At 58.9% G+C, this 25,673-nt stretch overlaps 1 protein-coding gene across 5 annotated transcripts; it reads right to left on the minus strand.

Annotated features, from left to right (window-relative positions):
• Positions 1–2,094: 2,094 nt before the first annotated feature.
• On the minus strand, positions 2,095–25,614 carry RRP1B (ribosomal RNA processing 1B). Of its 5 annotated transcripts, none has more exons than XM_082720478.1 (16): positions 25,400–25,614; positions 18,750–18,832; positions 17,199–17,256; positions 15,883–15,968; positions 15,502–15,563; positions 14,807–14,936; positions 13,962–14,026; positions 13,358–13,539; positions 11,592–11,680; positions 10,938–11,035; positions 10,100–10,119; positions 9,420–9,548; positions 8,336–9,003; positions 6,686–6,838; positions 5,540–5,603; positions 2,095–4,680 (listed from the first exon to the last, which is right to left on the minus strand). In XM_082720478.1, the coding sequence occupies exons 1-16, from the start codon at positions 25,527–25,529 to the stop codon at positions 4,487–4,489; spliced, it is 2,211 nt and encodes a 736-aa protein (XP_082576604.1). In that variant the 5' UTR covers positions 25,530–25,614; the 3' UTR covers positions 2,095–4,486. The 5 variants fall into 5 exon arrangements, with proteins under 5 accessions (XP_082576604.1, XP_082576606.1, XP_082576608.1 ...); XM_082720480.1 differs by having other exon boundaries at positions 25,449–25,603; XM_082720482.1 differs by lacking the exon at positions 18,750–18,832 and having other exon boundaries at positions 25,400–25,591.
• Between the last annotated feature and the right edge of the window lie 59 nt (positions 25,615–25,673).

The raw sequence follows: 25,673 nt of genomic DNA on the forward strand, positions 1-25,673 counted from the left end.
GGGCTGGCCTGCAGCGACACAGGCTGCACCCTGACTGATTGCTTCTGTATTGGGGGGTAAATAAAATTATTACTGAAATGGATTTCACCTGTTTTTTTTTTTAAATGTGGCTCCTGGACAATTGGGACAGCTGTCCCCACGTTTCCACTGCACGGTGCTGGCACTTCCATGACGAGTGGCCTGCGGTCCTGGACCGCGAGCAGCCGCCGTTGCTGCCCGCATCGTGATGCCTGGCATTTCCTTGCCATCGCACGCAGAGCCCGGGGCCCCTTCAGTGAGCGGCTGTGGGGTGCCAGGAACGGGGGGGCACTGAGTGGCAGGTGGCTCAGGGCGGGAGCTGGGCCTCCTCCCGCCAGTCCCCCTGCAGGGTGACTACGGAGTGGGCGGCGCCTATGTTCAGACTTGGCTCCCTGCGTTATCAGGCGTCTCCCTGGGGAGCGGGTCCTGAGCAGGGCGCGCTACCCTCCCCAAGGCCCGCCTCCTCACTGTTCTCAGAATTCACTGACCAGGTGCCTGCCGCAGGGCCTTTGTGTGTGCGACTCCTTCTGGTCCAGACACCCACAGGCTCTTTTCAATCTCTTTGGGCCTGTGTTCAAATGCTACCTTCTCGTGAGCAGCCTCTGCCAGCAGAGTCAGTTAAGTTAGGGCAGAGACATCCGCAAATGAAACCATGCATCTTACCAACGCTTGGCACAAGCAGCAGCGCTGCCAGTCTCTGGACTTCTGTGAGCTCAGCAGAGACTTAGAAGATAACCCAGTGTCGAGTCTGGTACCAATCTGTACAGGCTCGGCCTGACGTAGGGCCAGGGTGATCGTTCCTCTGGACAGCACCCGCCCTGAGCACACCCCCCCCCGCCCCGAGCTCTGACTCACCTGTCCTCCCTGCCAGTCGGCTCCAGCGGCCCCTGCAGCGCAGAGCCGGACAGAGTTGAGCCTGTCACGGAGTGTGGGAGGGTGGGTGCCCCCGGGGAGCTCAGAGTCCGGGCGTGCAAACGGGGAGAGGGCCTGTGCGGCCCATTCTTAAAACTGATGAGCACAGGGGCGCCCGGGTGGCTCAGTCGGTTGATTGTCTGCCTTTGGCTCAGGTCACGATCTCCGGGTCCTGGAATCAAGCTCCCTGCTCAATGGAAAGTCTATTTCTCCCCTTACTGTCCCGCAGCTCAGTTGTGCTTTCTCTCTCAAATAAAATCTTCAAAAAAAACCCCCAAAATACAAAAAAACCCAAAAGCTTTGACATGTGCGGTTTTAGGTCTGTGGGGGATGAGTGATGGGACTCCCAACCCCAAGCCCCGGGCAATGGGTTTGCTCCCTGACACGTGCAGCATCTTAGGATGGGGTGAGTGTGGGCAGAAGGCCCCGTGCCTCTCCCCCCAAGGGGCGAAGGGTGAACGAGAGCCAGGCAGAGGCAGTCGGGCCAGGCAGGAGCCCCTTCTGGGAGTTTGCATTCAATCGAGGTACAGCCTGCAAAACCTGGGCTACGTTTTGGAAAAGCGAGAGCCCGAAACCCAGCTGGCTGCTGTGGCAGGAGTTCCCCAAGGAGACCTGGGGTCAGGTCAGGGCGACGAGCAGCGGGGACAGGTCCCGCAGGCATTCGAGTTGCTATTTGAGGGGCGAAGTCACGCTCTGCGGGCTGGTCTGAGATCCAGGCCACAGCCGAGGAAGTCTGGGAGCGCGTGCAGGTAAAGCTGGAGCACGGCCCTGGCGCCCGCCCGCCCACCCAGGGAGCCTGTCACGGTCCCCCCACGCAGTGCGGCAGGTCACCCGGCAGACCGGCCTCAGGCTGCAGTGGCAGCCTGTCTCTGGGGCAGAGCTGGGTGTCTCCGCCCGGGACAGGGCACCTCTCTGCTCACATGTCAGGTGAGGCCCGGGGAGCAGAGGCGTCCGGCTGGGAGTGGTGTTTCTGCACAGGCAGCTGCGGGGATGCTTGAAGGGTCCGGGAGCCGCGCCCAGCAGCCCCTCACGGAGTTGGGGTAAGGACGTGTAGGGGAGGGACAGGGCCAAGCCTCCCCATCAGGCATGTGGGCCGATGTCAGCGTCTGCCAACCCCCTGCCTTCCGGTTGTTCCCCAGAGGCGTACAACATCAGGGACTGATGTGAGTGCAGAGAGGTTCTGTTTATTGGACTTGGCTTGAATGCGACGGACACACTGCAGACAGAGGTACAGACTGATCGTCAACACACGGTTCTTGCCAGCAGGGCCGGGTAAATCCAGAGAAAACACACAGATCAAAAGACAGGTTCCATTTCATGTCCTTTCCAACACCAACAAGCGCTTCCGCACGTCCCTGACCCTCCTTTGTGCTTGCGGGTACACGGGAGTTAGGACTACGCATTTATAAAGTGTGGTACCAAATTGTACAAAACTAACCAGACAGGGGGTCGGGAGCAGGAAGAGGACTGTTTTACAAACTACTAGATCACCAGCGTTAAGGTAAGGGGTTTCCAGTTTTGGACTTCCAAGTCCCCTTCGCTACTCTGCCTGGGAAAATGACATGCACCGTGTAGAAACTGGTGTTCTAAATACATTTCTTTGCGCAACACACTCGTGTGTGTCTGTAACAAGAATTAAAAAAGTTTTCTTCCTTCGTTGCCAAAATCTAGGTATTAAAAATATGCCGCCGTAAACCTACCAAACTTACCCACAGAGTAAGTCAGGACAGATTGGGAGGAGGGACAGGGTCCCCGGTTGCTCCCGGACCCGAGTCCGGAGGCGCGGCCTCACCAGCCGGTCCAGCTCCCGGAGCAGCAGAGGCCGCCGTGCGTGTGACGGGAGGTCCCTGCGTTCACCCAACTGTGCCCTTGGGTGTCTCGCTACAACATCTCAAGCCCGCTGGACTACACGGCCTATCTTTAAAGCTAAATTAAAAACCGTTAGAAAAATAATCTGGCCAATGGTAATGGGACACTTTTTTCTTAGACAAAAAGTTAAAAATACACGACTCTTCCAATCTCATCATCTGCCATGATCGGGCTGGGTTCTGTCTTACCGAACGCAGCACTACGCAGCACTACCGGCCCACGCAAACACCGGCCCAGCACCTCGGACACCAGACTTCCTGTTACAGGGACTGACGGCTCAGTCGAGTCACGTCTTCTCTCAGGGACTAATCAGGACCAAACTTCATTACAGAGCAGGCAAAGGACAGGGTGCACCCCCTCTCTTGGCCGGCGTCCACTGCACGGGCCGCCTGACCCCAGGGGCGCGTAACTGCAGACAGAGCCCCACCCTGGCGACGTGACGTAGAAACTAGAGTCACATCAACACAGCCCCGCCAACCAAGGGGGCCTCCCTGGTCAGGCGAAGTGGGGGCTGGTCCCACTGAGCAGCCCTGGGGGCCTGTACGGGGTGGAGGCAGGACGGGGAGGCAGCCCCCACTCCCGGGAGGCCTGAGGTCCCCTGAGCAGTGCGCACCAGGGCAGCACTGAGCACCCCCACACCCACATCACAGACCTCCGAGTTCATTCCTTTCTTGAGGTCTGTGATTTGTGTTCGTAAACTCTAACGGGAGCCGGGGGCCCAGGGGCTCCCCTAAGGTGACCACGTGATTCCCGAACGCGCCCCCCGTCCATCACTCGAGCTCGGGGCTGGATGCAGCTTCCCTGCGCTCCGTCCCAGCTCCTCCTGCGGAAGGCTGAGCGCCCGCCTCTGACTCTCGTAGTGAGCGAAAAGCAGAAATCTACAGAAATCTTCAGCGCAAGCTTCCACACTTCAGGAGAGGGGGCCGCGAATGAATCAAGACGCACACGCAGTTCTCAGAGGCCGGTGTCGGGCTTCCAGCGGGAATGCAGGCCGTCAGACACTGCCGCCGCGCCTGCGAACCGACGCCTTTCCGCCCGGAGTCAGGAGAGTGGCTTCCACGGAGGCCGCTCACTCCGGCGGGCGGAAGGGAAGGAGGCGACCAGAGCACAGGACCCCGAGCAAGGAGTGTGCTCCGTCGCAGGTGAGCGCCGAGGAGCGTCACTCACCGGTCAAGACACTTTGGGCTGGCCTGAGAGGTAGGAACACAGAAGGAAACAGGGCCCAGGGGAGGGAAGGGGCGCCCTGAGGGCGGAGGCTCCCCTCTCCCCGCCCCTCCTGCAGGTCCGCGTTATTGCCGGTCGGGTTACGGGCGTCTGTCCCGCACAGACTGCCAGGAGTCCGCAGACCGGGGGAGACCAGGAGCCTGCGTGGCCGCCGCAGTGCTAGTGCCCGAGCTACACTGCCACCTCCAAGCTCCCGCGGCCTCAGTGCCACGTGACGGACGGTCACTGTGCTCAGCTCCCAGGCTGGTGGGGGTCCCAGAAGTCACCGCAAACGCCAGGCCCAGAGCGCTCCCACCGACGGCATGTGTAGCAAAACCTTCAGGCAGAGGCCCGCAGCGCCCGCTCACACCTTGTTGACACAGAGTTCACGGGGACTTAGAAACCAACAGAAAAGGCCCCACCTTCTTAAAGTTATAATTTATAGGCTCTGTACAAACGCAGTCTCTGAGAGGTTCCGCGGCTCCTAGAAGAAGTCCGCAGCCGTTGGCCTCCTCTTTGGCGTGGCGGGCAGCAGCTTCCTGGTCCCCGGTGGGGTGCTGGTGGGCGAGCTCGTGGGGGTCTTTAGCACTCCATGCAGGGGCTTCTGCTCAGGGTTGAAGGCCACTCGGGAGGGGCCCGTGGGACTGACCAGGATGCTCTTGTCTGTCTTCTTGAACTCTGGCCCGGATGAAAGCAAGGGCCCACGTTAATGGAGCAGCACTTCCGACCTGCCTCCCCCGGCCAAGCAGCATCCCCCATGGGCACTTTCGCCAATTCACACCGCCGGCGACTCCCACGGGAGCCAGGCCATGCACCCCAGCAGGGCAGTGCCTGTCCCGAGGCTGAGAATGGAACCAGGGTTTCAGGAGGAAATGGAGCCGGCATCCTGGTTCACGGGGCCGAATGAACCCATGTCTGCAGACACCACGGGAGGGGAGGGCCGGTGGGTCTGGTTCTGAGAGGAGGGGGGTCAGGGGCGCTCAGGGAACACGAGGACTTCCCTTCCACCTCTCTGGCGCCCCCCACCGTCCGATGTCTCCAGCTCCCGGAACAAGGCCTCGCAAGCCCTGGGGCCTCTCAGGGCCGCGGGATGGTCCCTTCCCTCCTCATGCACACACACGTGCACACACACATGCGCATGCACGCACACATTTACAGGTGGGCCCTACAAAGAATCAGGTCTTAAACACACTGCATCCTTTTAGAGTCTGGCTTCCGTTAACAAAACAAAACAAGCCGATCACACCTGGACTAAAAGCAACCAGACAAGAACGTCCCTACTGCCGTCTCCCCTGGGACATGGCTCCCGAGGCAGCCACCGCTGGCCACCATCCGTGGGTGCCCCAGGCCAGGCCAGCCTTGCGCATTCTGGGTGGTCCAGGCTCAACAGGGCTTTCCACCACACCTTCTCCCAGGCAGACACTCCTAGAGGCCCCAAGGAAACCCCTCCGCACCCAACCCTGGCCGCCCCACCGAAAGCCTGGCGGCACGACTTCCTACTCGGGAATAGGTCAGGGCCTGCGTTGCCCACACTCACCTGCGGTCATGTTCCTGTTCAGCCCGAAGGTGACTTTCTTGGAGCTGGATGGCGTCTTGTCTCGCTGCAAAGGGAGAACCACCAAGGGAATGAGACAGCAGTGGTGGGGGCGCTCGGCCGGGCGGACTGCACCGACCCCCGGACACCCTCCATCTGGACAGGCCAGCCCTGGGCCTGGTGTCTCTGGGCACACAGCAGGCACCCTGGGGGTGATGCAGGGCACGGCATAAGGTCTGAACCTCCCAGCTGATGGGAGAGCTCAGCTCTTCAGAGCGGCAAGGGAGCCCATTCACCTGGAGTTTCACGGTCTCACACACACCAGGGACGGACTCTGGCTTTGGGGGGCAGCGCACATGCTCCCCAGCGTTTCCCACACAGACAGATCGGGGGCTTCTAACAACTCAGAGTTAGCCAAGATGCCTTCTGTCTAGAAGACTCCGGGTGCGGGCCTGCCCTGCATGAAACACCCCATTTCTGGTGAACCCCCCAGTTCTGCCCACACCATTCATGCTTTAAGGCCATACACGTTTTAGGACAGGAACTTGTCTCCTGTCCTCAGGGTCATGTGGCAGGTGTCCCCGGGACACGATACGTGTACATGGCGAACACAGGCAGTCACCCCTCCGCTAGTTTGAGCAGGTACCGTGGCTCAAACTCCTTTTCCCAGAACGGTCCCTGTGCTGTGGGCCTCCCGGCAGGGCCAGCTCAGCAGCCCCCGGTCCACTCGGCTTCGGTCTGCATCTGGCTCCACACCCCCACCGGCACCTGGTGGAGCTGGCCATGTGCTTTACCGCGACCCCGACCCAGCCTTCCGGGAGTAGCCGCCACTCCTTCCCCAACCCTGATCAGTCCTCTCCTGTGTCCTAGGCAGTGACCCATGCTGACCTCCTCCAGGTCTCCCCTGTTCTCAGGCATTCAAAGACGAGGCTTCACCCACGGCACCTGCAATCCCCGCAGCCAATCCTTCAGGCCATCCCAGATTGCCGAGAGACAAGCCCGTGCGACCCCTGCCCTGGGGACCCCCAGAACGGCAGAGCGGGGCTCCACGGACAGCAGTGGGCCCCGAGGCCCAGCGCCCCACGCCCGCGTGTGTGGCTCCCAGGCAGCAGTGGGCTGTGCGGCTGTGGGGAGGCTGAGCTCACGCACCTGCATGGCATGGGGCGCAGAGGCGACGGCGGTGCTGCTCTTGGCTTTTCTGAAGAACAGCGGCTTTGGTAAGAAGGGGGTGTCGAACCGCACAAAGTCATTCTCTGGCCTCAGTGGCCGCTTCTTGGAAGGGCTGGAAACGCCCCCACCCCCCTGTGAAGGGAGGCGGGAGAGGAGAGGTCACACCCGTGTGCAAGGGGGGACCGGGGCCCACAGGACACGGCGTCTGCAGCTCAGACACTCCCCCGCCCCCCGCAGCACTCCCTGCGCCCGACACGGCTCTCGGACTCGGCGGGTGTAGACTCCGGGTGCAGACCCCGGCCGAGTGTTCCCCAGCCGCTCAGCCACAGGAAGCCGCGTTTCTCTATCTTCCCGCTTAGCCGTCCCTGCTCTGAAGACGCCGGCCTTTCAGAGACCACCTGTGACACGGAGCTCGTCTCCTCATTTCTGACCAAAGACCTCACCAGCCGCTGAGACGTCGGGGCCAGGAGAGCGAGCATGAGGTCCAGTTAGGACCTGCAGGTTGGTTATGGCCGACAACCCTCCCCGGGTGTGTGGCAGCCAACTGCTGGCCCCGCGAGGCCCCTGCTCCGGCTGATGTCATGCCGCTGGTCTCTGCGGGTCTCGGCGTCCCTAGCTTGGAAGCTGCTGCCTTCCCTCAGCAGACCCCATGGTGCCGTAAGCAAGGGCCTGACCTGGGGGCCTCTCTCGCATGCCGGCACCCCACGGCAGAGACACACGACCGCTTTTGAGAGGAAAACCCTCCCTGGAACCTATTTAGCAATTGTTCTGGTGCCGAGGAAAACTGTCTGGGCCTGAGAAGTAAGACGAGATTGCTCGGATAGTCTCAGCGAAGAAAGAGACCAAATGAATGGTGCGTGGGGGCTGAGGGACGGGGGTACCAGCGACAGAGCTGCTCAGGGGACGGTCTAAGGCGAGACCGGGCTTCCCAGAGCCCAGCGGACAGATCTGTGTGTTTCCCCAGCTAAGACTTTCCCCAAGCACAGACTCACCTACCTAACTGTCAGAAGCACCGTTAGCCTGGGAACAGCGCTTAGCTGAGCAGACATGGGTGCCCCTGACCCACGGCCTCGGCTCCCTGGGCGCCGCACAGCAGTGCCTGCCCATGCGCATGCTGGACGCGGGCAGCAAGCCTGTCTGCGAAGGGGCCAGGGAGGAAGAACTGACAGCTCAGTGGGTCGCAGGGTTGTAACTACTTCTGGGTGTCGAGGTGGCCACATAGTGGGGTGGGGGCAAAGGGGAGGGACACATAAGCAGACACATAAGCACAGACGGGCAGACAGGCTTTCCATTAAAAAGATAAGAAAGGTAAGAAAACTGGCCCCAACAGCATCAAAGCAAAGCTGGGAGTTGACGAAGGAACAGGAGAACAGGGCCTGGCGGGGACGCCCGCCGTGTATACGGCAGGGCAGCAGCAGGGCAGCGTGTCCTCGGCCAGGGGCACTCCCTCCTGGCTTGGGGCTGGCCCCTCTGCAGCCGCGGGGGGAGCAGCCTGCTGGGGCGGGGGCGCCAGGGCACCGGCGTAGTTCCTCGTTGGCCGGGGCTGTTACAAACCAGGGCTGCTCCTCGGCCCGGAACTCTGGCCTGTCCCCCCACCTCTGCCCTGCAGATCGGGGCCGGCGGCCTTACCAGAGCTGGGACGAGCGTGGCCTCCGCCTCTGGCACCCCGCCGAGCGACACAGACTCAGGCCCCTCCTTCCTCCTCTTCCTCTTTTTCAGGATGGCAGCTTTCTGAGCAGACGGGCTGTGCAGGTCGAGGCTGCTGGGCTCCCCCTTCTTTTGCTTCAGCCTCCCAACCGGGGACAGGGGCCAGGCCAACACCGGGGGGCCGCTGCCATTGACCGGGAGGGCTCCCAGTTTCCGCTTTTTCTTCGGGATGGGGGCCCCACCGGCTGGGGAGGCTCCTGGAGCCAGGGCCTGGGTGCGGGCGCTGCTGGGGCCACCAGGGGCCGCGTCCTCCGGAGGCAGGGGTGACGCAGGCTCCACGCCCCCGCCCTGCACCGTGGGGCTCCTCTTCCTGGGCCGTTTTCTCCTGCTGTGCACTGGGGTGGGCTGCACGCTGCTCTGCTCCTGGGGGCCCGGGGTGGCCACTGTCCCTGGCTCCACAGGCGTCTTCGGGACTCCGCCCGTACTGGCCTCCGGCTCACCACCCCCGTTCTGCTCTGGGCGCATGGCTTCCGGCCCCGACCCCGAATGCTCAGGCTGGAGGTGGTTCTTCTTCTTCTTCTTCTTCTTCCTTTTTCTCTTCTGAACACTGGCTTCGCTCTCCTCTTCCTCAGCAAGAGACAACTTGTTTCCTAGAAAGACACCAGAGCCCGTGAACAGTGTCCAACGTAGGAAGGGCCATAGGCTTTGTCGGGCGCCTTGCTTTCCCTGGCCCAGCCAGGACCAGAGCCTCCGAAGACCAGTTCCCGCAGCCGCGTTCAGGCCCGTGGGAACCGCAGAGCCAGGGCGGACGTGAACACCAGCGAAGGGGGGTGCCGAGTCCTGCGCTCTTCACACCTGCGCACTGCCCCTGAAGGTGCCTCCAGGAGGGCACAGGGGCTCTACATTCTGGGAGGCTGTGGGTGGTCCCCTGGACAGCCACGACACTCAGCTCTTTCCCCTCCAGCCGCCAGGAGCCCCGTCCGGGGCCAGGCCTCCCAGCGCTCCCCGACAGCGGCCCGCGCCCGCCGCGCCCTCCTCCCTCGCCAGCACCGGCTTCGCGGCTCACCTCGCTCCTTCTCCAGGTCTGTTCTCTCTACAACTTTATTTCCTTTTCTCTTCTGCCTTCCTCGGTCGAGGGTTTGGTCATCTTCATCAGCAGAAACACCGTCCACAAAACCGAACTGAGACCCGCTTCCTGCCGGACCCCAGAGCCGCCGCTCGTCAGCCGAGACCGTCAAGACTCCGCACCCGCCTCGCCCGGGAAGCTTCTCCACCCTGACTTCCACGTCCTCCTCCTTGCTCTCATGACCTCCCCAACCCAAAGCTGCCGCAGACGCAGGGATGGCACCCGTGGGGGAACACGCGGACAGCGGGGCCCCTGGGGCTCAGCCACCTCGCTCCCATGGCACTGGCCACGGACGACAGCTTTTCCCCAGGGGCACAATGACCATGACAGCAGAGGAAAGGGAGCCTAAGAGCTCGACTCCTTTTTCCTGGAAAGCTTCAAACTGGAAGTTTCCTGGACCAACAGAAATTCCCCCATTGAAATGACAAGGACCCCCCTGCCCTGCTGCGGCCTGGGTGCACGGCGGCGGGGCAGCTCTGCCCGCGGACGGCCGTCACAGGCGAGGGCTGCTGCTAACGCTCCCAGCGCCTCTCCGTCCTGTGCCTCAGCATTTGCCGTGACTGCCCCAGCGGGGCCCCGTGCAAGTGCCGTCACCCGCTGCTTTCCTCCGACCTCCTCACCTTCGGAGAGATCCCGGAACCTGAAACACAGAACAAGGGCCCCTGAGGAAAGCCCTCTTTTCTCTCTTCCGCAAACACACACGACCTGACGTGTAGGCTGTGCCCTCTGGGCGGGCGCAGGCCACTGTCTTTTCCTTCCCCAGGGGAGGCCAAGGGTGCTGGCAGCCAGAGGCCTGAAGTGGGGGAGGAACTGCCCTCCGGGACACGGCGACCTGCAGACTCTGTCTTGTTTTGTTCACACAGAACAGAAGAAATGACAATTTCTTTCTCTGGGCTGGAACAGCTTCCCTCTCCGCCGACAGCCCCTTGTCCTCTCTGCTCACCCGGTGGAGAAAACGCTCCCCGCGGGGCCGGGGCCGGAGCACATGGGAAGCGTGGGGGCTGTGTGCTGGTGGGGGGCTGAGCTCTGGGGGTGTGGGGAGCGGGCCTGAGCCCGGCTCCGCGTCTGCCAGCTGGGACACCAGCCGAGCCCCGTGGGCGGTGGGGAAATCAGAGAAGCCGTCCTACAGGGCTTTCCTCAGCGTGGACTCCCGTCCAGTGCTCAGAGGGGCGGCTGTGCACAGGGCGGCAGTCCCGTGGGCTGCTCCGTCCGAGTTACAGGCGCAGCCGCGCTCCGGCATCCCCACGGTAGGAGGGTGGGGCGGGGGGCGATGAGGGGCCTCGATCCCAGCCGAGCGGCTCGCCTGCGCCGCAGTTTCTGGCTCTGCTGACGTCCGCCGCTGCCACCACTTCTCTCCGCACCACTAGGAGGCGGCCGCGTGTGGGCAGGGGTGTGGGCAGGGGACGCACCCTCCCCCACGAGATGTGTGAATACAGGCCATGCCCACTTGTCACCTACTTTTTGATGAGCTTGGAGAGGCGCTTCCTGTTGAAGGGAGGGATGTTCTTCTTGTTAGTGATTTCTAGGAGTCGGTCGGCAACGGCCTTGTAGTCGAACTGCGCGAGAAGAGCAGCGAAACGTGACCCGCAGGTGAACCCACTCTTAGAAAGTCCCTTCCGCTGGTGACAAACACCGGCAGCGTGGGACTCCGGGCACACTCAGCAGGACGGTCCACAGGTGAGGGCTAAGACCCAGTGACCAAGAAGTTCAGGGCCATGTTTGAAAAATCTGTTCTATTTTTTGTTGGGGGACGCTAGACCTCATCCGTTCTATTTATTCTTTCCTTAAGAAAAGTCATGGCAAACCACACCCCATGAAGCTTGTCCGGGTGTGCGCCTTTGTCAACTTAATCTAGATGTCCAACTCGCGCTTGGCAACACGGTAACCTTTCCTGGAAAAGCACGAAGCTGCCTTTGTTGTACGGAACGGGATCTACGGTTCGGGCCACAGTGGGACTGACATCTTTCAAAATTCCGTCCCCTTGGTCTCCAGTGAGCTCCTCGTGAGGAGGAGGACGTCAGCGGGTGAAGACTCCGGCCGCGCAGAAAACGAGCCGTGACCTTAATTCCCACTGAGCCAGGCCTCCCCACAGCGAGTCCGCGTTCTACTAACCTGGAGCAGGGGCCCGGCGCCCTCCAGGTGCCCTCCAGGCTCCCCGCTGTCGTGGACCCCGTCCTTTCTGGACTGCTGCTTGCCCAGCGCTATCAAAACACACCCAGAGACAGAGCTGTTCAAACACACGGCCAGGACGACTTCCACAGGAGCCACCGTCTCTGCCTCTGCACAGAGAAAATCCTGCCAACACATCTGTCAGCCCCCGAAGAAGTCTGTTAAAGGAAGTCCCGGACAAATCGCACATTTTGCCTTTCAGTGACGTCACAGACAAAACCTCTGCTGCCCTCAGTGCCCTCCAGTGCTCTGTCTTCACATCAACCGCAGCGGGGACAGGAGGCCCGGGCACATGGGAGCAGAGCACTCGGGAGTCTGTCCTGGTTTCAGGTAAATTTGAGATGATGCACTAACGTCTCACAAGGCTGCTGCGGCAGACACAAATTATTAATAATGCGACTCTTAACATTTAAAAAGGAATTCAAAGAGCACTGATGACCATGAAGCAGCAGATAGAAATCACCAAAACTCACAACTTGTCATATCCTAGAGGCTGGTTAGTGGTGGGGCCTCTGGGCCCAGCCTGGAGAAGACGGCGCAGGGCTCTGTCCACGCGGGTCCCAGGCAACAAGCAAGACCCACGGAGCTGGGGACAGCCCCGCGATCATGCAACACCTGCTCGAGGTCACCTGGTTAGTCCCCTCACCCACGCTGAATTTAAGATTAAAGTTTTTCTTCTTTCGTTGTAAAAGAACAGTTTTTCTGATTAAAAAATAATGCACGATTGCTGTAGAAAATTGAGAGCAACAGAAAAGGTACAAAGGAAGCAGAAGTCACCCATAACTCTGCCGTAACTGCCGTGTGGGGCCAGTGACGGTCATTCCTGTAGCCTCCCAGACTTTTAAGGGCACGTGCCAAACCAGGCACCTTGTACGTAGTTTTGTGTCCTTTTGTAAAAAATGCTGAAATTCCCTCTGGCCATCAGTTTTTGAATCTCAGCTTCTTAAGGTCTATGTAACATTTCAAAAGCCTGGGTATATCCTGACTGTCCCGTTTACCTAACGCCACACCCCTCAGCACTGCCAGGGTCAAGGGGCCCCTGAAATGCGGGGTCCAGGGGCAGCCCCAGCGGCAGCAGCCCACAGGCTTCAGAGAGACCCAGGGGCCCCGGAGGTGAGGAGGCGGCGCGGGAACAACGCCCATGCGCAGGGAGCACACCTCGGACCCTCTGGCAGACACAGGGCCCCATGAGGATGTTTAAACCTCAAAAACCCAAAACAGAAACAAAAGCAAGTGCAACAACATAAACCCTGCGGAGACTGGTGGGACCAGGAGGTGCGGGCGTGGTGGGCATGGAGGGGGCTCCTGGGTGCAGGGCTGCGTGTCAGCGCCCCGGCCTCTCTTCCCAGGTACGGCCCACAGCGGGGCCCCTGGCGACAAACTCTTAGGTTGTAGCAGCGAGACTCCCACGAATGCATTAAAAAGTGTTCAGCTGAGGGTGCCTGGGTGGCTCAAGGCACCCTTAACCCAAGGTGGGTTAAGCCTCTGCCTTTGGCTCAGGTCATGATCTCAGGGTCCTGGGATCGAGCCCTACATCGGGCTCTCTGCTCAGCGGGGAGCCAGCTTCCCCTACCCCACCCCACCTGCCTCTCTGCCTACTTAGGATCTCTGTATCAAATAAATAAATAAAATCTTAAAAAAAAAAAAAAAAAACAAAACTGTTCCGCTGAGAACTCTGTCCAGACCGACTGTTGGGGGAGTCGTCTCACCTGGCTGCTCTTTGCGGACTGGCTTCCTCCACGCCGCCTCGTTTCCCGGCATCTCTTCCTCGGAGAACGCGGTCTCACCCACTTGGGTTCTCTGTTCCTCGAGGGTCTCTTCGGGGCCGAAAGGAGACTGGTCTACGATGGCTTCCAGAACACCCCTCGCTATTGTCTGCACCAGTGTCTGGCTGAGGGTGGAAGACAGCAGGGAGAAGGTGACGACAACGCGCGGCCCGGTCGTGAGCGTGGGGGGCGGGGTGCCCAGCGCTCGGCCCACTGCAGCCTCCCGAGCACCTGCCGGGACCCGTCACCCAGGCAGCACCGTGCCTGTGCCAGCCAGCCGCACCGGTGCGGGGCCAGCGGACAGCCACGCGGGGAGGGTGGACGCAAGTGGGAGGGCCTGACTCCTGGGATGTCTGGGGTCAAAGCCAGCAGAGCCCATGCCGGACTCCAGGCGTCCCACATCTCGCACAGGGAATTCCAGAGTCCAGCTGTTCTGGGCTCTGCATAAGCCATCGCGGGTGCCCTGTGTCGCGCCTCCCAGCGACCCTACCACCACTGCCCACGGTTAAGCACCGAATGAAGCCGCGGGAGCACACATGGGACTCACTCCTTAGTCCTGGCCGCAATTTTGCAGAATGGATCAATAAACTTGAGATTCTGATCGGCCAAAAGCTGAAATTCAAAAACAGAACAGAAACAATGTTTGATACGTCCTAGGAAACGGAGCCACTCACCTTTTCCACACAGGTTACGTCTGGAAAACAGTTCTGTCCACACCCAAAACCCACCGCATGAACTGCTCAGATGCTCGGAGGCAGGCCAAAGGCCACGGCTGTCTTCCAGCCGCCTGGTCAGTCCACTGACCAGAGAAAACCAGCCCACTAAGCCATGCTGTTCTGCGTTCCCTGCCCTACAGACAAGCTCTTCACAGATGTCAAAAACTGTAATATTTTTAAAATGTAATATTTCTACTTCCTTTTAATTAAAAAAAAAAAAAAGTGTTCACTGCAGAACACCTGTAAAAATAAAAAAGCAAAGATCGCTGACAGTCCCGAGTGGGAACCCGAGTCCTTCCACACACAGTCCACGCACGGGTGAATCCACGCTCGGGAGAGGCATCCGCGAGCACAGCTTTATTTGCTGCCTTTCAAAACATCGATACCATGACCCCATCCTTGTGCTGATACTGGACTATGTTCGTCGCTTCCCGTGGTCCCTAAATGAGACCTCCAGGGGCATCCTCAGCACACAGCCTGTGTTCCCGCAGGCCCTGCGCCGCTCGGCACGCGCTCCCAGCTGGGGAAGGATCCGCTGAAAGAGCCTGAGCCCGTTCCTGGCACCCCTGCGGCGGAGCACAGCGCCTCCTCCGCAGCCTGGGGGCCACGGGCAGAGCCAGCGCCCCGGCCAGGCCGGCTATGGTCAGGGGACACCGGCAGCCCCGCGGCGTCTTACCTCTCTCCCTCCCACTTTGGACAGCTCATGCAGATAGATGCCGATGAAGTGGAACTTCACCCCATTCGGAGACTGGCTCTCGGGGTGCAGGATTTCTTTCATCAGGACATCGAGAAACAGCTTGATTCGGCTGAAGAAACCACACACACGGTTCTATGAACTACGGCAGGCCAAGGCCTCTCTCTTCCCCAAAAAGGAAATAGTCACGTTCGTTCTCATGCTCCGCGGCGTGACAAAGCACTTGAGGCCGAGCGCGTGTTGTGAGAAAAGCAATCCGTGCAATGGGCAGAACACGCGGCACGTGGGCCCGGCCCCTCCAGGAGCCTCTTCAGGCTCCGAGTTCTTCACGCGGAAGGAGGCTCTGCTCCTCCCCGGAGTTAGCAGAGCGGAAGGCAGAGATGAGGCAACTCATCCCAGCTCGCTCATTGAAATGCTTGAAAAATACACTATTACTTTGAAAGATTTATTTTACATTTTTATTTTTTTAAGATTTTTTTTTTTTTAAATATTTGACAGAGCCACAAGCAGGGGGAGCAGCAGGCAGACGCACAGGGAGAAGCAAATCCCCACTGGACGCAGGGCTTGATCCCAGGGAGCATGACCCGAGCCGAAGGCAGACGCTTCACGAGTCACCCAGGCGCCCCTACTTTAAAAGTTTTAAAGCCACCAAATGCTGGTCTCAATAATTTACCGACCTCTCTTCCCAGCCATCTCTCTTCAGAACCTCGAAGGACTGCCTCAGGACCAGACGGATCAGCTGGAGAGAGACAACTTTTGTTACACAAGGAGAGAGAGAAACGTCCGTCCGTCAGCAGAGGAAGAGACCCATGGAACCGGCAGAGCCGCATCTCCGAAGTGAGAACAGTGTCAGCATCACCGCAGGGAGCGCTAACGAAGGACCCAGACTCACCGACCTCGAGAACAGAGCCGCCCTGCAGCGCGGATGCACATACCGTCCCGTGACTGCAGGAGCCCTCGCCACGCCCCACCCGGACACCCTTCCCCTGTCCGGAAGCCGCCGGCCGCCTGCCCTCCCCAGGCCGCCGAAGTCGATGGGGGAGGCGCGCAGGTCTCACCATGTAGAACTTGTCCAGGCGCAGCCGGTCTATCCCCTTCCACTCGCGGTTCATCGTCTGCCAGAACGTCTGAATGAACAGGTGCTCTGCGGCGAACGAAAGGCTTTGAGTACTCGGTGTCGGGCTCACATACGACCACACAGCAAGAAAGTAACACAGGGAAACAAACTAGGATGCTCTGTTATTTACTTTTTCCAAGAATTTTTTTGGCAGCTAGAAAATCTGGTCAACAATTAAGTTCGCTCAGTAATTTCTTTTCCATTTCCACAGAGCCCATCATAACAGGAAGGCTGCGGTATCTTGCTGTTCAACCACCCTGCTCTACGCAGCGCTTCTATCCATCCCCTGCAATGCCTTGTTTCTGTCAAAATCAAAAATTCTCTGAGCCTCGTCTACAGGCCCCTTCCGCCCACCTACACCTAATCACCAATCCAGAGCCATCGATTCTGACGAGCGCTTGGACGATCTGCGCAGAAACTCAGCTTTCGGTTTCACGTTCCGTGTCAGCTGGTTGAGTTCTAACCAAACGTTCTATTTTTCTCTTCTGAGCCGTGAATCTACCACTCTTCCATCCAAAAATAACTGTTGAATTTTTCAGCCTGTTTTTACTTCTTTTTGCACATTCTTCCTTGATATGTGAAAACCTAGAGGATATTCCACGTGGAGACTTCTGCTTGTTATGAGTGGGCTGGAGCCCGGCAGAAACATGGAGCCGCTGGGGTCCCTAAGGCCGGTGGGGGCCCCGTGCTGCGCAGCACTAAGCGGAACCGACCGCCACTTCTGCGATCTCTTCTCCCTTAGTCAGGGATCAGAGCCCGAGTGTCTCAGGGATAATTCATCTCTCCCTCTGCCTGTGCTTTCTGTGCAGAGGCTCACTGCGCGGCCTGCCAGGGATGACCCTCCGTGGTGCCGGTCTTCAGGTCAGCCCGGCCGCCAGAGGCTCCAGTGAGCCCTGGCACATGCGTGCCGAGCCTCTGAGCGCGTTACGGCAGCTCAGAAGGCACAGACTCTGGAGAGTTTCACTTTTAAAAACAAACCAAAAAAAAAAAAAAAAAAAAAAAAAGATTTTATTTTTTTGAAATCTGTGCGAGGTCACACCATACTGCGCAAGATGCCTCTTTCAGGGTCATGGCTTTCCCACGGGGACGGTCTGTCTCCCGCCAGGTGCGCACTGGTAGCCCCAGGTGCTGTTCAACAAGCCCCTGGAGAAAGGAACCCCTCAAGGAAGGAGAAACCACAAAGCCTAGTTTCCCAGGCAAGTTACCCAAGCTGATGGACGAGGAAGCTTTGAAAAGCATGAAATTGTCAGGACTTACGGGCCTCTGAGTTGTTAACAACGTGGACGAGTTGGGAAATAGTGTTCGCTAGCTCCTCCTGCAAAGGCGGGGTCGGGGAGAGACAGCGGGGTTACTAGGCGGCAGCACCGGGACGGGGCAGCGTCTGCTGGCGTCCGGACCTCCAGCCGTGCACCATGTCAGTTCCACCACACGCGCAGGTCCCAGTCCCAGGGGACTGCTGTGCCACGGGACAGGCCTCTGCGGATCACGCTGCGTGTTAGGGACAGCAGCTCTGGTTTCTGCGCAAGTGACCCACACGGGCAAACTAGCTGCCAGTTCCTGGCTGTAAACATCTGATCGCGGGATGGAGATTCCAGCCTTAGCCCCAAACTACGGCACAGCGATGATGGCAGGGTCCCCTGGCGGTTAGACACGGGACGGTCACTCCTCAGGGCTGCATGTGTACAGACAGTCCTGGCCTCCCCCGGCTCGCGGCAGGCTAGAGCGGGCCCGGGGGGGACGCGAAGGTGACGGGCTCCCATCCAGGCTCCGCCCAGGGCCAAAGGGCCCCATGAAATCCAGCCCTGCTACAACACGGCAAGCCTGCCGGTGGGGAGAATTTGGTGGTCCGGGTCTAGGAAGAGACCTCCCCTGGGGAGTGGCCACCAAAGAATCCTGCTCAGGACAGGAGCACAGCCCTCGTCAGGGGGACCTGCGTCCGTCCGCGCTCACGTCTTCCTCCCCCACTTTAAATGAGCTCCCAGACTGGAAAGGGGTGCTCCCTCTCCTGTTTTCTTCCTCCACTAAAGCTGTCGGCTGTCACTGCTGAATGTAACTGAAAAATATTTGGCCCTGCTGTCCTACTCAAAATGTGTTCAGCGGAGTAAAAGCAGTAAATCAAAGTGTGCCATCACTCGGCCTGGGGAAGCGGGGGGGCCACACGCTAATCCAGACACGTCAAGGCCGCGATGGGCTTGCAAGCCAGCGTTCCCCGAGGCTCACCCTCTGCCCTACAGAGGCAGGCCTGCTCTTACGCACACGCAGCGAAGCTCTGTCAACACTCAGTCCCCTCCTGAGACGGCTTTGGTGGTGGGGCTCAGCGTGCGTGGCAGCTGGGTCCAGAAGAACACGCACCTCCGTGCCCAGCCTCTGCCTGACCTTAAGGTTCGGGCGTCAGAGGCAGGTCCGGGGTTGGTCTACAAAGATCCCGACCCCCCGCAAGGTGGCCACCCAGTCCTCACAGGCTCTCAGACCACTGCTGTGCCACGACTGACCACCAGCAGTAACAGACAAAACAAAACTTGAAAATATGCAGTCATGTAAAACTTCCATGGGATGAGCTATGAAACTATGACAGAGAAATACGGAATCTCCATTGTAGGCACATTCTTTGTTATTTAAAAAGGTAACCTCACTGCCTGGCCCCAGGGTCGCTCTCTGGATGAACGAGAGGCGGGCAGCTGAACCCTGAGCAGTGACGTCACAACGTGTTTACGTGCACGGGACATGGACCCAGCAGAAACGAGCAAGCCCTTTTCTCCACCTGGGCCAAAACACCCCAGCCATACGACAAAGGGAACTGTATGTTACCTGGAGGAGGGGTTCATCCTGCACCCACATGCAATAGAAGAGCCCTTTCCATATTTTTAGAAGTTCTTCTTGACTGAAACCTCCTAGGGGACAAAACAGCACAAACGTCTTAGAGCCCTCGCATTTCCCGCCCAGAGCCTAGAACCGCCACGCGAGCAGGGACAATAACACGTTTTCATTCTCTTACCCACAAAGGTCTTTTTAAAATTTTTTTTTTATTTTTAAGGCTTTATTTGAAAGAGAGTAGAGACTGAGCACGAGTTGGGGGGCAGAGAGGAGAAGGAAAAGCAGACTCCCCGCCGAGGAGCTCAGTCCCAGGACGCCGGGATCATGACCGGAGCCGAAGGCAGATGCTTCACCGACTGAACCACCAGGTGACCCACAAATGTCCTTTTTATTCTGAAGCATCCACTTCCTCGGGGTATAAAAATAAACCTGTGTAGATCATGTAGTTTTATGCTTGACGGGGCAGGTGGTAGTGGTGGTACGTCCTCATTCTCTGGGTATTGTGTAAGGAAGTGCATGCCATCACAACAAAGTCAACTAGCAAGGCGGTCATTTACAAAAGGAGCTCCCTCTAGGTGGCCCTCTCCACCGAGAGCCCGCGTCTCACCCCGGCACGCTCAGGCCGCACTACCCACACTGGCATGGCTCATACAAAACACAACTGCAAGTCCCAGTCCCGTACAGCTGCCCTGGGGACACTAGGAGAGCTTTGCAATATTTTTGCAAAGACACCTTATTAAGGATCCTGCCAAGAGGTCAAAGGGCCACACGCCAACCTCTCTCCCTCCTGGTTACAGTTTTCACTAACTGGGCAATGTCTGCCTGACTTTAAGTGACATCACCTTGCTTAGTCTTGTCTGGACTCATTTTCAAGCCATATACCCCCCTGAGCAAGACATGAGTCACACACAGCCTTCTAGCTCCCGGGCAGACCCCCGGTGTCATGGAGTAATTGCTGAGTGACATAAAGGATCGCAATAATCAGGTAGGTGTACATTCTCAGTGTCTCCAAGCCTGCGGAGAACAAACAGAATCCTCGAGGCTTGGCTCATGTCCCCAGTGGTCTGTGTTAACACTTCACTAGGAGATGCTAGCAAAACGCTTTTGGAATATCAAAGAAGGACAAACTAGGTGAGTGCCAGGAAGCTCGTACACACCGGGCACCAACGTACTTTCAATACACCGAAAGGTCATTAACAAGCGGTGAACAGACCCCTCCTGACATACTGAAGTTAGTTTGTCCACAGTGGGAGTGCACTGCCTTCCAAGTTACCCGAGGCCTTTCTCGTATCAGCTCTTTTATTACAGTGCATTTGGATTCTCTGTGATAGGTTCTCACTTCAAACCACTATACCAGGAGCTAAAGTTTATTAAGATGTATTTCCTTTAGGGGTTGGCAAATGACATGGCAACCAGCTTCCCCACCCCTCCTACCTTGCGTGAATAAGCCACACCTGGGGGCCCGCCGCTGCTAGCACGACTATGGCGTGAGTGACAGATCTGGAACCCCAGCCAGAGCGAGTGATGCAGCGGCTGGCTCCTGCCTGGATCCTGTGGCTCAGAAAAATCCACGAGGTGATGGGAGAGCTCAGCAGTTCAGTTCAGTTACTTCATAGGAAGAAATTTTAAAAAAATGTGTGATGCTGGTACTGTGGTTGTGTGAGAACGAGTCCTCAGGCTCTGGAGAGCCACAGGGAGGTGTGTGGAGGGGAGACGTCTGCGGTTCGCTTCACGACACCCTGGTGGAAGGGCGACGTGGACAGAGGGGACAGCCCAGGCAGGGAGTCATGGGGCGGCGGCGGAACAGTGAGTCTGCTCCTCTCAGAGGCTCCTGCCCTCCCCCCACCTGCCCGTGCCGGAGAGCCTGCGGGAGAAGGGACGCAGCGTCGGGGCATGGAGTCGGCCGAGGAGAAAAACAGTCTGGGGCCATCAGGTGAGCTCCTCCGTGAAGCTGTGCTTTGCTGTTTCCCCTAAAAACTAGTCTGGTTTGGGGGCCCGTGGGTGGCTCAGTCGGTTCGGTGTCTGACCCTTGGTTTCGGCTCAGGGTCACAGGATCTGCCTGACACTCTCCCCCCGCTGCTCCCCGTCTTGCTCACTTGCGTCCGCACACACTCTCTCCAACAAGTCAAATGAAACAAGGGCGTCCGCGTGGATATTTTGTCAGGCTGTAACTGAGAAGAAGTCTTAACCAATAAGGACACATTTTTATGGCAAGATGCTCGTATGTTACACCAAAAGTTACACAATCAAAAGCGCCTTGTTCACTACCCCCTAAGCCCCCAGGGACCCGGCGTCCATCTCTCCGGATCCTCCCTGGGCGCCGACGTAACGCTCACACGTAGTACAGAAACGCACGGACGCATGGCTGTGTGTGTAACCTAGACAGCGTCACACGTGCTACGCATTCCACATTTGGCCACGCGCTTAAAAATAGCGCAGCGTATGTTTATCTCCAGATGGTTCTTCTCACCAACTCCAAGCGACAACCTGATGCACCAAGCACGTGGGGCTCACCCACACCTCTAACAGGCAGAGAGACAAAGTGTGTGTATTGGAGAGCTTCACGCGACGGAAGACTACGGATCCCACCCCAGTAACGGGCCGACAGCAGACCCCAGACCGTGGGCAGGACAGGGGGTCGGACGTGAACACACAGTCTGTTTCTTCCCCTGGGAGGCAGCGAAGTGTCGTGGACACGAACCTGTGGCTGGGCCCCAGCTCGCTCCCTACTGGCCGTGCTGTATCGGAAAGCCAGCGGCCAGCCCTGGGCCCGTTCCCTCGCCTACAATGTATATAGTTTCTGGTTAGGGTCAAAATCAAAAGCATGTTCTAGATGCGCTTTGTAAGAGCAGAGCACTAGTCCGTGCTACTGGTAGGTTTTACGATTTTTCACGGTCTCCATCCACATGCACGTACGTGTACTTTCAATATATGTATAAAAATCATTGGTTTTCACCAGGAATTTAGTTGGTCAAAACACAGTAGCATTTTTTTTAGACATTTATGAAGTAATCTCTACCCCTAACGTGGGGCTCGAACTCATGACCCCGAGATAGAGTACCAGGCTGCAGTGAGCCCCCCGTTTTTCTTTTCTTTCTTTTTTTTTTTTACGTGCACTTACAGTTGACACACTGTGTCACATCAGTTTCAGGTGCTCGCGACAAGCTACCGTGGGTCACCCACACGACGCCGTTACCATGTCACTGCCTATATCCTCCGTACCTTTCACCCTGTGACTCACTCATTCCATAACCGGAGGGAGGCCTCAAGTACCCATTTTTGAAGCATTTAGAGGAAAACAGAGAAATGCTCATCATTTAACTTCTCTTCACTGTGCGGGTAAAGTACTCATCCGAAGCAGTTTTGGCTCACAACTGCTTTTCATCTGTCTTCTTGGGGCTGACTTCCTCAAAGGAGTGCCACTCAGCTTCTGGCACCAATATGGGTTTAGTTACTTCGCAACAAACGAGGCGAACACGAACTGAGATGTGGGCAGAGTAAGCTCCCACGGGCTGTGGGACCCGTGGAAGGGAAACACCTGACTGCCGCTGAGCCCCGAATGAGCTCAGGAGTCATCTGAGGTCCGGCGAGTCCACATGCGGAGAGTTAAAAACACCCCCAGCTCTGCACGAGGTCCAGAAACCCCCTAAACCTATCAGTATGAGGAAACACTTCCCCCATTACTGAATCTGAAAGCCCATCACCCTAAGATGCACAGTTCCTTTATGAGCCACCGTATGAAAGCACAAGGGCAAATAAAATGCTCACAAGGTTGATTTTAAGAAACATTCCCAGGTCTGCAGATGTAAATGTTTAAAGTTGCAGAATCAATAAAACTGGGGGGTGCGGGAATTCTATCTTTTGTTGATTGCTCTATTCCCAGTGCCGAGACTACGGACAGCACGCAGGAGGAGCTGTTTGCTGAAGACATGAACGCACGAAGAGTACAAGCGAGCTCTCGTTTGGAGGACAGCGATCGTTCTGTGAGTGCTTCACGCAAACGGTTAAAACACCAAAGCAATATTTAGCGGCTTGAGGCACCGCAAAGATTTCCGAATTTGTTTTTAGAATCCTAAGGCCATCAGGGCATCTGGTTGGCCCTGTTGGTGGAACATCTGACTCTTGATCTCAGGGCCTTGAGTCTGAGCCCACTTTGGGTGTAGAGATTACTTTTATTTTTTAGTAAGTAGGCTCCGTGCTGAGCGTGGAGCCCAACATGGGGCCTGAACTCACGACCCTGAGACTGAGACCTGAGCTGGGATTAAGAGTCAGACACTTAACAGACTGAGCCATCCAGGTACTACAAGATCACTAAAAAACAAAAACAGAAAAACAAAAAACCCCCAGAACAAAACACAAAGCTATCTATGTTGCTGATGGGCAGTTTTGTATCACTAAGATGAAGATTTCACACTTCCTTTACTAGGCACACGACAAAACACAACAAACTGGACGCCTGGGGGGCTCAGTGGGTTAAGTTGCTGCCTTTGTCCAGAACGTGATCCCAGGGTCCTGGGATGGAGCCCCGCATCGGGCTCCTTGCTCGGCAGGGAGCCTGCTTCTCCCTCTGCCTGCTTGTGCGCACTCTCTCTCTGATGAGTAAGTAATTAACATCTTAAAAAGACAAAAACAACAAAAAACCCGCAACGAACTGTGTGCCTGTCAACGTGCCTGTCAACGAGATGCACACGTCAGGCCAAGTTACTCCCCAACCGGCATTTCACGCCGATGGGGCTCAGCGGCGGCAAAAACCTTGTTTATTCTGTCCTTGTGGTCACTGCCTACTACACTCGCCATACAGTTCGTTTTCCGGAAGCCCAGCGTACTCCACGCATGGTGGTGAACGAGAGACACAAAATAAGTCACTCTCAGCGTGATGGGTGCTGATCAGACACGACCTTGTAAGCACGGGTGTATGCCAAGTGGCCTCACACCCCCGTGTCCCCTCAGATCCTGGGTCTGCTCGCTAGAGGGGTCTGAGCAACAAGCTCTGTCTGGCCGTCTCAGCCCTCATGTCCTTACTCTGCTCTTGTGCACAGGCCGCCCCGCATTCGCCTGATGTGCTCCCACTTGCGGCTGAGCAGACGGACGGACGCTCACCCTGTCTGGGGAAGGATGGCACACGGACAGGTAACGAAGCCGCAGCTAAGTGCCAGGCAGGGACACACTGGCTCTTCTGGAACCCTGGCGGGGCGGGGCGAGACGGAGGGGAAGGCACTGTGGAGGGAGTGACGCTGGACTGAGCGCCGGGAGTGAACAAGAGAAGCAGAGGCCCAGAGGAGAGAAACCAAAGCCAGGAAGCGGCACGAGGCCGTCGTGCAGGGGCTGAGGTGGGAGGGCCCAGGCAGGACAGACCGTTGCCTGCAGACCAGAAACCCAGGAAGGTCCGACGTGATGAGAACAGTTTCAGACCAGCCCTAGGCTGGTCGGTGGGGGACAGGTTCAAGAGAGCGGCAAACGGAGTTAAGGAGACTGGTAGGAAGCAAGCTCAGAGTCCAGGTGGCATCAAGGGGCTCAGGGAGGGCAAAGAAACTCGGAGGAGGACACACGAGGACGCAGGAGACAGCGGATGAGGGCTGGGGAGCGGCTGGGGGAGCGGCGTCTGGGACCTCACCGTGTGCCCAGCCCGACGCTGAGTGGATGGGGACAGAAGTGAGGCAGAGGCAGAAGTGAGGTTTTAGGGGGAGGAAAATGAAACGCTTCTGGGCGTCTGAGTCTGCGGTGCCCTTGGGACACCCAGGCGGGAGGACCCTGCCCACAAGGCCTATCTGAGCCGCAGCAGCCAGGTTTGCCCCGGCCACGTGGGTCAGGAACCTTCAGCGGACTTGGGATGCCTGAAGCCCGGCCGTAAGTGGACTCCAGGGGATCCCGAGCGGAACTGAAGTTAGCAATCTGGCCTTCCCTCCTTTCCCACAGACTTCCCCTAAAACGGCGTCTGCTCTCCTGGGTGCCCGTGTGCGATTTCTCCCCGGCAGAAGCCCACTGAGAGGCCGGCGCCGCGGCCCGTCGTGGCTGCTCCGCGGACTCGGAAGGCAGCACCGCTCGCAGCCGTCCAAGCACGACACAGAAGCCCCGCTCCCCACGGCGCTCGCGGCGTCCGGAGCCCGCGGAGCCTTCCGACGGCCTCGCACGGGTCAGAGCAAACCACAGGGCCCGGGTGACCCGGCCACCGCGGCTCGTCCCGCTTCGAGCCCCAGCAGCCTCCGTCTCGCTCCTCTGACAGCCGTTTCCGGGCGCGCGCGCTCCCCCGCCGCCGTCCGCACCCGCCCCAGGGGCCCGCCCGGAACAGCCCGGAACCGGGGCTCCCCTTCCCCGCACCTCCCCTCTCCTTCCCGGCTCAGACTCGACCGCCGCTACCGCGCCCGCACGGCTCCCGGCGCCGCGCACCGCAGGGGCCCGACCGTCCGCGCCGCCGGCTCCCGCCAACACGTGCTCCGGCCGAGGCCCTCGGGGCGCGGCGGGGGCGCGGGGGCCCGGCCCCGGGTCAGCAGCCCGCCCCGCGCCGCCCCGCGCCTCCGGGCGCCCCAGCCAGCCCCTCGCCGTCGCGGCGCGCTGGGTCGGCGGGGGCGGTGTCCGCGGCGCGGACGCGCACGGACGGGCCCCCGGGCCCCGCTCCCGCCCCGCCGCCGGTCGCCCGCGCCCACCTGCCTCCCTCTGGGTCTTCACGCTGAGGTACTGGCGCAGCTTCCTCACCGCCCGCTCCCGGATGCCCTTCTCCTGGGACGCCAGCCGCTGCGCGAACTGCAGCTCGGCCGGCTGCATGGCGGGGGCCATCGCGCCCGCTGGACCATGCCCGGCCGCGGCCCGCCGCCCGCAGCCTCCCGCCGCCGCCGAGCAGCCCGGGGCCGCGACTGCGCAGAAGGCGGCTGGCGGCGGCGGCGGCGGGCGCGGGCTGATGGCGTCACAAAGGCGCCCGCC

The sequence above is a fragment of the Mustela nivalis genome, assembly GCF_964662115.1.
Source record: "Mustela nivalis genome assembly, chromosome: 1".
Lineage (NCBI taxonomy): Eukaryota > Metazoa > Chordata > Mammalia > Carnivora > Mustelidae > Mustela > Mustela nivalis.